General features: G+C 61.7%; 1 protein-coding gene across 2 annotated transcripts; it reads right to left on the bottom strand.

Moving 5' to 3' along the window:
• Nucleotides 1–1,078: 1,078 nt before the first annotated feature.
• On the bottom strand, nucleotides 1,079–8,717 carry RACK1 (receptor for activated C kinase 1). Of its 2 annotated transcripts, XM_084227290.1 has the most exons (10): nucleotides 8,487–8,717; nucleotides 8,131–8,302; nucleotides 6,715–6,751; nucleotides 6,422–6,532; nucleotides 5,644–5,739; nucleotides 4,672–4,782; nucleotides 3,817–3,860; nucleotides 3,378–3,474; nucleotides 1,903–2,013; nucleotides 1,079–1,332 (listed from the first exon to the last, which is right to left on the bottom strand). In XM_084227290.1, the coding sequence occupies exons 1-10, from the start codon at nucleotides 8,593–8,595 to the stop codon at nucleotides 1,267–1,269; spliced, it is 954 nt and encodes a 317-aa protein (XP_084083416.1). In that variant the 5' UTR covers nucleotides 8,596–8,717; the 3' UTR covers nucleotides 1,079–1,266. The 2 variants fall into 2 exon arrangements, with proteins under 2 accessions (XP_084083416.1, XP_084083415.1); XM_084227289.1 differs by lacking the exons at nucleotides 3,817–3,860; nucleotides 6,715–6,751 and having other exon boundaries at nucleotides 3,378–3,518; nucleotides 6,422–6,569.
• Between the last annotated feature and the right edge of the window lie 2,492 nt (nucleotides 8,718–11,209).

Genomic DNA, 11,209 nt, shown 5'->3' with positions numbered 1-11,209 from the left:
TGGGAATTTCCTGTTGGCGTTACAGAGCTCGTTCGGGATATTTTTGGCTAAAACGAGAATTAAACGGAGATTTTAGTTTTATGAACTGTCAATAATAAAAATAAAGGAGTTGTATCCGAGGCTGGTTGGGGTCCTGGCAGGATCAGGGAAATTTGGGGTGAATTACCCCAAAATTGGGGTCGGGGCTTCCCAACACCCCCAAAATCGAGCGTTAATTAATTAATAATTAATTAATTAAGGACAACCTGGAGCTGCGTGTCCAGCTCCCAACCCCCCTTCTCTTCTGGTAAGGATTCAATATCTATAAATTATTAATTTTTTAAAAATATTTAGCAGTTATTTACTTTTTAAAACTAATATTTAGCAGTTATTTATTTTTAAAAATCAATATTTAGCAGTTATTTATTTTTAAAAATCAGTACTTAGCAGTTATTTATTTTTAAAAATCAATATTTAGCAGTTATTTATTTTTAAAATACTAGGCAGTTATTTACTTTTAAAAATTAGTAGCTAGCAGTTTTTTTACTTTCAAAAATTAATATCTAGCAGTTATTTTTTAAAATTAATATTTGGCAGTTATTTTAAAAATTAATATTTGGCAGTTTACTTTTAAAAATTAATATATAGCAATTATTTACTTATAAAAATTAATATTTAGCAGTTATTTATTTTTAAAATAATGGGCATTTATTTTTAAAAATTAGTATCTGTTATTTACTTTTAAAAATTAATACTTAGCAGTTATTTTCTTTTAAAAATTAATATCCAACAGCCAGGAAAAGTCCCCAAAACCCCCCTAAACTGCCCAAAAATGGCACTGGGGGCCAAAGTGGAGCTGCCAGTGGGAAATTCCTCCCTCAGGAACATTCCAGAATCTTCTGGAGCCCGCTGAGGTTCCTCTTGTCTCACACTGACCGATTTTGGGGTCGTTTTTACCAATTTGGGGTTTTTCATTAATTCAGGTTTTTGCAGCAGGGGGAAGGATGAGAACCCCCCCAAATCCCCCCCAAATGACGTCAGCAGCTTCTCCTCCCCCCGAGGATTTTGCCCCAAAATCCCAGCGGGGACAGACGGCGGCTCCAGCTCCAAAAATCGCCATTTATTGAATCATTTTTGGGGTTAAAAACGGCGGGATTGGGGTCAGCGGGTGCCGATGGTCACCTGCCACACCCGCACCAGGTGTCAGCGGGTGCCGATGGTCACCTGCCACACCCGCACCAGGTGTCAGCGGGTGCCGATGGTCACCTGCCACACCCGCACCAGGTGTCAGCGGGTGCCGATGGTCACCTGCCACACCCGCACCAGGTTGTCGGTGTAGCCGGCGAAGAGGGTCTGGGGACAAGGGCGGGGTCACCAAGGGGTCATCCGAGGGTCACCAGGGGTCACCCAGGGGTCACCCAGGGGTCACCCAGGGGTCACTGGGGTCACCCAGGGGTCACACCTCTGTCCCAGGTGTTGGGACCCCAAACCCCCATCCCCAAATCGCCCTGAGCCTGTGAGGGGTCCCCAGGTGAATCCCCCCTGCCCAGGTGAGGGTCCCCAGGTGAGGGTCCCCAGGTGAATCCCCCCTGCCCAGGTGAGGGTCCCCAGGTGAATCCCCCCCCGTGGCCCAGGTGAGGGTGCCCAGGTGAATCCCCCCTGCCCAGGTGAATCCCCCCTGTAGCCTAGGTGAGGGTGCCCCTGTGGCCCAGGTGAGGGTGCCCCTGTGGCCCAGGTGAGGGGTCCCCCCTGCCCAGGTGAGGGTGCCCCTGTGGCCCAGGTGAGGGTGCCCAGGTGAATCCCCCCTGCCCAGGTGAATCCCCCTGTGGCCCAGGTGAGGGTGCCCAGGTGAGGGTGCCCAGGTGAGGGTGCCCTGCCCAGGTGAGGGTCCCCCCTGCCCAGGTGAGGGTGCCCCGCTCTCACCTGCCCGTCTGCCGACCAGGCCAGGGAGGTGCACTGGGGCGGCTCCGCTTTGCTGCTGGTGCTGATCACCTCCTGCTTCAGCTCGTCCACGATGATCTTCCCCTCCAGGTCCTGCGGGCCAACAGGTGAGACACGGCCCCTCACACCTGGCTCCCACCTGGATCCCCCCAGATCTCACTTGGATCCCACCTGGATTCCCCCTGGATCCTGCCCAGATCCCACCTGGATCCCCACCTGGATCCCCACCCAGATCCCACCTGAATCCCCCCAGCCCCATGGCTCACAAACAGCCTCTGGGTTTCCCCACCTGGATCCCCCCCTGGATCCCACCTGGATTCCCCCCGGATCCCACCTGGATCCCGCCCAGATCCCACCTAGATCCCCACCCAGATCCCCACCTGGATCCCACCTGGATCCCACCTGGACCCCACCCAGATCCCACCTGGATCCCCCAGCCCTGTGGCTCAGAAACAGCCTCTGGGTTTCCTCACCTGGATCCCACCTGGATCCCGCCCAGATCCCACCTAGATCCCCACCCAGATCCCCACCTGGATCCCCCCGAGATCCCACCTGGACCCCACCTGGATCCCCCCAGATCCCCCCAGCCCCCTGGCTCAGAAACAGCCTCTGGGTTTCCGCACGGAGCGCTCGGAGGCATCTCAGGAGTTTCATCACAGCCCGGGGAACCAGGGGACCCGGCCCTGGTCCCAGTCCCATCCCAATCAATCCCAATCCCAATCAATCAATCAATCAATCAATCAATCAATCAATCCCAATCAATCCAAACCAATCAATCCAAATCAATCCCAATGGATCCATACCCATATTTTGATGCTGGGCCCGGTGGCAGCACACAGCCAGTAGCGGTTGGGGCTGAAGCAGAGCTGGGCCCGCTCCTGACCCCGCTCTGTTCCTAATCCCATTCCCAATCAATCTCAATCAATCAATCAATCAATCAATCAATCCATACCCATATTTTGATGCTGGGCCCCGTGGCAGCACACAGCCAGTAGCGGTTGGGGCTGAAGCAGAGCTGGGCCCGCTCCTGACCCCGTTCTGTTCCTAATCCCATTCCCAATCAATCCCAATCAATCAATCAATCATTCCTAATCGATCCCAATGGATCCATACCCATATTTTGATGCTGGGCCCCGTGGCTGCACACAGCCAGTAGCGGTTGGGGCTGAAGCAGAGCTGGGCCCGCTCCCATTCCGATCCTGTTCCCGTTCCCAATCCCCTCCCAATGATTCCCAATCAATCCCAATCGATCAATCAATCAATCATTCCTAATCAATCAATCAATCGATCCATACCCATATTTTGATGCTGGGCCCCGTGGCTGCGCACAGCCAGTAGCGGTTGGGGCTGAAGCAGAGCTGGGCCCGCTCCGATCCCGTTCCTGTTCCCAATCCCCTCCCAATGATTCCCAATCAATCCCAATCGATCAATCAATCAATCAATCAATGGATCCATACCCATATTTTGATGCTGGGCCCCGTGGCTGCGCACAGCCAGTAGCGGTTGGGGCTGAAGCAGAGCGCGTTGATCACGTCCCCCCCGTCCAGCGTGTACAGGTGCTTGCCCTCGTTCAGGTCCCACAGCATGGCCTGCCCGTCCTGGGGACAGTGGGGGGACACAGGGACATGGGGACACCCCCATGGGACACACAGACACCCCCGTGGGACACACAGACACCCCCGTGGGACACACAGACACCCCCAGAACCAGGACACCCCCCCAGCATGTACAGGTGCTTGCCCTCGTTCAGGTCCCACAGCATGGCCTGCCCGTCCTGGGGACACGGGGACAGTGGGGACACCCCCAGGGGGACACAGGGACATGGGGACACCCCCAGGGGACAAACGGACACAGGGACACCCCCATGGGACACACGGACACCCCCCCAGCGTGTACAGGTGCTTGCCCTCGTTCAGGTCCCACAGCATGGCCTGCCCGTCCTGGGGACACACGGACAGTGGGGACATGGGGACACCCCCCTGGGACATGGGGACAGTGGGGACATCCCCAGGGGACATGGGGACACCCCCCGTGGGACACAGGGACACCCCCAGTGGGGCAGAGTCCAGAACCAGGACACCTGGGTGTCCCCTGATTGTCCCCACAGTGTCCCCAAGGTGTCTATCCCAGAGGTGTCTGTCCCCCGGCTGTCCCTGGGTGTCCCTGACTGTCCCCAGGTGTCCCTGACTGTCCCCAGGTGTGTCCCCAGGTGTCCCCAGGTGTGTCCCCAGGTGTGTCCCCAGCCGTACCTTGCCCCCGGAGGCGCACAGGGAGCCGTCAGGTGACACGGTGACCGTGTTCAGGTAGCCCGTGTGCCCCATGTGGTGACCCTGGGTGTCCCCCAGGTGTGTCCCTGACTGTCCCCCAGGTGTCCCTGACTGTCCCCAGGTGTCCCCAGGTGTGTCCCCAGGTGTGTCCCAGCCGTACCTTGCCCCCGGAGGCGCACAGGGAGCCGTCAGGTGACACGGTGACCGTGTTCAGGTAGCCCGTGTGCCCCATGTGGTGACCCTGGGTGTCCCCCAGGTGTCCCCAGGTGTGTCCCCAGGTGTCCCTGACTGTCCCCAGGTGTCCCCCAGGTGTCCCCAGGTGTGTCCCAGCCCGTACCTTGCCCCCAGAGGCGCACAGGGAGCCGTCAGGTGACACGGTGACCGTGTTCAGGTAGCCCGTGTGCCCGATGTGGTGTCCCTGACTGTCCCCCAGGTGTGTCCCTGACTGTCCCCAGGTGTGTCCCCAGGTGTGTCCCAGCCGTACCTTGCCCCCAGAGGCGCACAGGGAGCCGTCAGGTGACACGGTGACCGTGTTCAGGTAGCCCGTGTGCCCGATGTGGTTCGTCTTCAGCTTGCAGTTGGCCAGGTTCCACACCTGGGCGGGACGGGGGGGTCAGGTGGGGTCAGGTGAGGGTCAGGTGGGTCAGGTGGGGTCAGGGGGTTCAGGTGAGGTTCAGGTGAGGTTCAGGTGGGGGTCAGGTGGGGGTCAGGGGGGTCAGGTGGGGTCAGGTGGGGGTCAGGGGGTTCAGGTGAGGTTCAGGTGAGGTTCAGGTGAGGTTCAGGTGGGTCAGGTGAGGTTCAGGTGGGTCAGGTGGGGGTCAGGGGGGTCAGGCGAGGTTCAGGTGGGTCAGGTGGGGTCAGGGGGTTCAGGTGGGGGTCAGGTGGGGGTCAGGTGGGTCAGGGGGTTCAGGTGGGGGTCAGGTGGGTCAGGTGCGGTCAGGGGGGGTCAGGGGGTTCAGGTGAGGGTCAGGTGGGTCAGGGGGTTCAGGTGGGTCAGGTGGGTCAGGTGGGGTCAGGGGGGTCAGGTGAGGTTCAGGTGGGTCAGGTGGGGGTCAGGGGGGTCAGGTGAGGTTCAGGTGGGTCAGGTGGGGTCAGGGGGGTCAGGTGAGGGTCAGGTGGGTCAGGTGGGGGTCAGGTGGGTCAGGTGGGTCAGGTGGGTCAGGTGGGTCAGGTGGGGTCAGGTGGGGTCAGGTGGGGGTCAGGTGGGGTTCAGGTGAGGTTCAGGGGGGTCAGGTGGGTCAGGTGGGGTCAGGTGGGGTCAGGTGAGGTTCAGGTGGGTCAGGTGGGTCAGGTGGGTCAGGTGGGGTCAGGTGGGGTCAGGTGGGGGTCAGGTGGGGTTCAGGTGAGGTTCAGGTGGGTCAGGTGGGGTCAGGTGGGGTCAGGGGGTTCAGGTGGGGGTCAGGGGGTTCAGGTGAGGTTCAGGTGGGTCAGGTGGGTCCCACCTGGGCGCGCTCACCTTGACCAGCTTGTCCCAGCCGCAGGACACGATGATGGGGTTGCTGCTGTTGGGGGAGAAGCGCACGCACGACACCCACTCGGAGTGGCTCTCGTCCTGGGGACAGGTGGGACAGGTGGGACAGGTGGGATGGGTGGGACAGGTGGGATGGGTGGGACAGGTGGGACAGGTGGGGATGGGTGAGGACAGGGTGGGGACAGGGCCAGAACCCCCAAAGGGCTCCCCCAGCTAATGGGACTGAGCCCAAAGCCCCAGAACTGACCCCAAAACCAACAAGAATGACCCCAAATCCCCTATAACTGACCCCAAATCCCCATAACTGACCCCAAACCCCCATAACTGACCCCAAATCCCCCCATAACTGACCCCAAATCCCCCATAACTGACCCCAATCCCCCTGGATCAGCCCCAAACCCCCATACCTGACCCCAAACCCCCACCTGGCCCCACCTGGCCCCACCTGCACGGTGTACTTGCAGACCCCCAGCGTGTTCCACAGTTTGATGGTTTTGTACCAGACTGACCCCAAACCCCCCAGATCAGCCCCAAATCCCCCATAACTGACCCCAAACCCCCCACCTGGCCCCACCTGGCCCCACCTGCACGGTGTACTTGCAGACCCCCAGCGTGTTCCACAGTTTGATGGTTTTGTCCCAGACTGACCCCAAATCCCCTATAACTGACCCCAAACTCCCCAGATCAGCCCCAAACCCCCTGGATCAGCCCCAAACCCCCATACCTGACCCCAAACCCCCCACCTGGCCCCACCTGGCCCCACCTGCACGGTGTACTTGCAGACCCCCAGCGTGTTCCACAGTTTGATGGTTTTGTCCCGCGAGCCCGACACGATCTGGCGGTTGTCGGAGGAGAAGGCGACGCTGAGCACGTCCTTGGTGTGCCCCACGAAGCGCCGCGTGGTGGTGCCCCTGTTTGGGGTGAAAAACACGGAAATTGGGAAAAACAGTCATAAAAGGGGAGAAACACACAGATATTGGGGAAAAACCCACAGAAACTGGGCAGAAACAGCCATAAAAACGGCCAGGACTGGGCTTAGACCACGCTGAGCACGTCCTTGGTGTGCCCCACGAAGCGCCGCGTGGTGGTGCCTCTGTTTGGGGTGAAAAACAGGGAAATTGGGAAAAACGGACAGAAATTGGGGAAAACGGACAAAAATTGTGAAAAACGGCCATAGAAATGGCCAGAATTAGGGAGAAACTGCCATAAAAACGGCCAGAATCGGGGAGTAACAGCCATAAAATGGGACAAAACAGACAGGAATTGGGAAAAAATAACTGTAAAATGTGAAAAACAGTCAGGAATTGGTGAGAAATATCCAGAAACTGGGAAAGCTACCTAGGAACTAAGTGGAAATAGCTGTAAAATGTAAAAACCAGCCAGGAATTGGTGGGAAATACCCATAAAACCCCAAGAACTGGGGGAGAAGAGGCGGAATGCTGGACTCAGTGAGTGTGAACTGGCTCACAGGGGTTCCAGGGGAGATTTGGGGGTTCAGAGGAGTCTGACCCCCCAAGCTCCGGCCCTTTTCCAGCTGCACGCCCTCAGAGCAGCCCTGGACACCCCAAAACGCAGCCTGGCCCCCCCAGAGCTCTCTCCCATCATCATTGCAGGACTTGTCCTCAGATCCCCGGGGATCGGTGCCAATGTCAGCTGTAATCATCGGGAGAGGCTCCACCCCAAAATCCTGGGGTTTGCCCCAAAATCCTGGGGTTTGCCCCAAAGCTGGGATCACTGAGACCCCCCAAAGCACCCAGGACCCCCCTAAAGACCCCCAAACCCCCCCAGACCCACGTGGTGAGGTCCCAGAGGCGCAGGGTGCCGTCCCAGGAGCCCAGGAGTTGAACTGCCCTAACCCCAGCCCCAAATACCCCAGGATTTACCCCAATTCTGGGATCCCTGAGCTGTCCAAGCCCCCAGGACCCCCCTAAAGACCCCCAAATCTCCTCCAGGACCCCCAGACTGATGTGGTGAGCACCCTTAGAGGCGCAGGGTGCTGTCCCATGAACCCGAGAGTTGAATTGCCCTAACCCTAACCCCAAAACCCCGGGATTTACCCCAATTCTGGAATCAGGTGAGGTGTCCCAGCCCCAAAACCCCCAGGATTTACCCCAATTCTGGGATCCCTGAGCTGTCCAGCCCCCCCAAATCGCCCCCAGACCCACGTGGTGAGGTCCCAGAGGCGCAGGGTGCCGTCCCAGGAGCCTGAGAGTTGAACTGCCCTAATCCTAACCCCAAAAACCCCAGAATTTACCCCAATTCTGGGATCCCTGAGCTGTCCAAGCTCCCAGGACCCCCCTAAAGACCCCCAAATCCCCTCCAGGACCCCCAGACTGACGTGGTGAGGTCCCAGAGGCGCAGGGTGCCGTCCCAGGAGCCTGAGAGTTGAACTGCCCTAACCCTAACCCCAAAACCCCCCGGATTTACCCCAATTCTGGGATCCCTGACCCCCCCAAATCCCCCCAGACTGACGTGGTGAGGTCCCAGAGGCGCAGGGTGCCGTCCCAGGAGCCCGACAGGGCGAACTGCCCGTCCGAGGAGATGACCACGTCGCTGACGAAGTGCGAGTGCCCGCGCAGCGCCCGCTGCGGGATGCCGTAGTTGGTCTCGTCACGCGTCAGCTTCCACATGATGATGGTCTTGTCTGGGGAGGGGGCACACCCATGGAATCACCCCTGGGACCCCCCGGCCCCTTCCTCATCCTCACGCTGCCCTTCCTCATCCTCACTCCCTAGCCCGGCCTGGCTGACCCCCAGACCCCTCCCGCGGGCTCCCCCCGCTCCCGGCCGCCCTCTCCCCCCTCACGGCGGCCCCGGCCCGGCCCGCACCGCGCGAGGCCGACAGGATCATGTCGGGGAACTGCGGGGTGGTGGCGATCTGCGTCACCCAGCCGTTGTGGCCCTTCAGGGTGCCCCGCAGGGTCATCTGCTCCGTCATGGCGGCGGATGGCGGCGGCGGCGCCCGGCGGGAGCGGCGGGATGGCGGCGGATGCGCGGAGGCCTCGGCCCGGACCCGTCCGTCCCCTCAGGCCGGCGCGGGCAGAAAGAGGCGGGGCCGCTTCCGGCGGAAGCGGAAGTGACGTGTAGCCGTACGGCAGCATGGCGGCCGGCGTGGGGCAACATGGCGGCGCCCGCTGGGGTTGTACGGAAAGGGGGGAATTTAGCGGGAAAAGGCTCTCCCGGGGGTCTCAGCGTCCCCCAAAGGGTCCCAGTGTCCCCCCAGACGGTCTCAGTGTCCCCCAATGTCCCCCAATATCCCCCAGTGCCCCCCCAGTGCCCTCAATGTACCTGAATGTCCTCCCAGTGTCCCCCAATGTCCCCGCAGTGTCCCCCCAATGTCCCCCCAGTGTCCCCCAATGTCCCCCCAGTGTCCCCCAATGTCCCCGCAGTGTCCCCGGGGAGGCCCGGGGACGAACCGGGGGTTTTGCGCCCCCTCGGTCCCCTCCGCGTTCACACGGGGCTGCCGTGTCCTCCCCCCGCTCCCATTCCCCGCCCCTTCCTGCCCTTTCCCCGCCCACATTCCGCCGTTTTTCCCACAAAACCGCTCCGGTGCTGCTGTAGCGCCGCCCCGTGGCCACTCCCCGCCACAGCCGCCGCCCTCGGGACCCTCTGCAGAGCCCCCCGGTGCCCCCGCCATGGGCGGAGCTTTCCCGGCGGGGCGACCGCGGGGGTCTCGGGTCCGATGCCGGAGCCGCGGGGCTTGGAGCGGGTCTGGGGGGTCCCGGGGGGGCTCGGAGCGGGTCTGGGGGGTCCCGGGGGGGCTTGGAGCGGGTCTGGGGGGTCCCGGGGGGGCTTGGGGCGCTCTGGGGGCGTCCTGAGGCCGTAACGCCCCGGTAAATCCCGGCAGCCTTTGCGGATAGCGCGCCTCGAAATATCCCGGCAGCCCTTGCGGTAACTGTGCCCCGCTATATCCCGGCAGCCCTTGCGGTAACAATGCCTCGGTGTATCCCGGCAGCCCTTGCGGCAGGAAATGCCCCGGTAAATCCCGGCAGCCCTTGCGGCAGTAATGCCCCGGTATATCCCGGCAGCCTTTGCGGCAGCAATGCCCCGGTATATCCCGGCAGCCTTTGCGGCAGAAATGCCCCGCTATATCCCGGCACGCCTTGCGGCAGCAATGCCCCGCTATATCCCGGCAGCCCTTGCGGCAACAATGCCCCGGTATATCCCGGCAGCCCTTGCGAAAGGAAATGCCCCGCTATATCCCAGCCTGCTTTGCGGCAGGAAATGCCCCGCTATATCCCGGCAGCCCTTGCGGCACGAATGCCCCGCTATATCCCGGCAGCCCTTGCGGCATCAATGCCCCGCTATATCCCGGCACCCCTTGCGGCACAAATGCCCCGCTACATCCCGGCAGCCTTTGCGGCAATGTAGCCCCGGTGTATCCCGGCAGCCCTTGCGGCAGAATGCCCCGGTGTATCCCGGCACCCTTTGCGCCTCGAAGATGGCGGCGCCCGTCTGAGGAGATGCGCGGGGGGCGCGCACGGGAAACACGAACGGCACGGAGGGGACGGGGGTGATGAGGAGAGCCCCGGAGAGCGCGGGTCTCCTCCGCGTTCACACCGGGCTTCCGTGTCCTCCCCCCGCTCCCGTGCCCCGCCCCTTCCTGCCCTTTCCCCGCCCACATTCCGCCGTTTTCCCCCAAAACCGCTCCGGTGCTGCTGTAGCGCCCCCCGGTGGCCTCTCCCCGCCACAGCCGCCGCCCTCGGGACCCTCTGCAGAGCCCCCCGGTGCCCCCGCCATGGGCGGAGCTTTCCCGGCAAAGGAACCTCTAGTGTCTGGGGTCCGATGCCGGAGCCGCGGGGCTTGGAGCGGGTCTGGGGGGTCCCGGGGGGGCTTGGGGCGCTCTGGGGGCGTCCTGAGGCCGTAACGCCCCGGTAAATCCCGGCAGCCCTTGCGGCAGTAATGCCTCGGTATATCCCGGCAGCCTTTGCGGTAGCTGTGCCCCGCTATATCCCGGCAGCCCTTGCGGCAACATTGCCCCGCTATATCCCGGCAGCCCTTGCGGCAATGTAGCCCCGGTGCATCCCAGCACCCTTTGCGCCTCGAAGATGGCGGCGCGCACGGGAAACGGGGACGGGGGGATGAGGAGAGCCCCGGAGAGCGCGGGTCTCCTCCGCGTTCACACCGGGCTGCCGTGCCCTCCCCCCGCTCCCGTTCCCCGCCCCTTCCTGCCCTTTCCCCGCCCACATTCCGCCGTTTTTCCCCAAAAACCGCTCCGGTGCTGCTGTAGCGCCCCCCGGTGGCCACTCCCCGCCACAGCCGCCGCCCTCGGGACCCTCTGCAGAGCCCCCCGGTGCCCCCGCCATGGGCGGAGCTTTCCCGGCGGGGCGACCGCGGGGGTCTCGGGTCCGATGCCGGAGCCGCGGGGCTTGGAGCGGGTCTGGGGGGTCCCGGGGGGGCTCGGAGCGGGTCTGGGGGGTCCCGGGGGGGCTTGGAGCGGGTCTGGGGGGTCCCGGGGGGGCTTGCAGCGGGTCTGGGGGGTCCCGGGGGAGCTTGGGGCGCTCTGGGGGCGTCCTGAGGCCGTAACGCCCCGGTATATCCCGGCAGCCTTT

This window comes from Fringilla coelebs (assembly GCF_963513975.1).
Source record: "Fringilla coelebs genome assembly, contig: SCAFFOLD_124, whole genome shotgun sequence".
Taxonomy (NCBI): Eukaryota; Metazoa; Chordata; class Aves; order Passeriformes; family Fringillidae; genus Fringilla; species Fringilla coelebs.
Note: the sequence above shows the minus strand (reverse complement) of the source record. Positions and strands in the feature narration are given on the sequence as shown.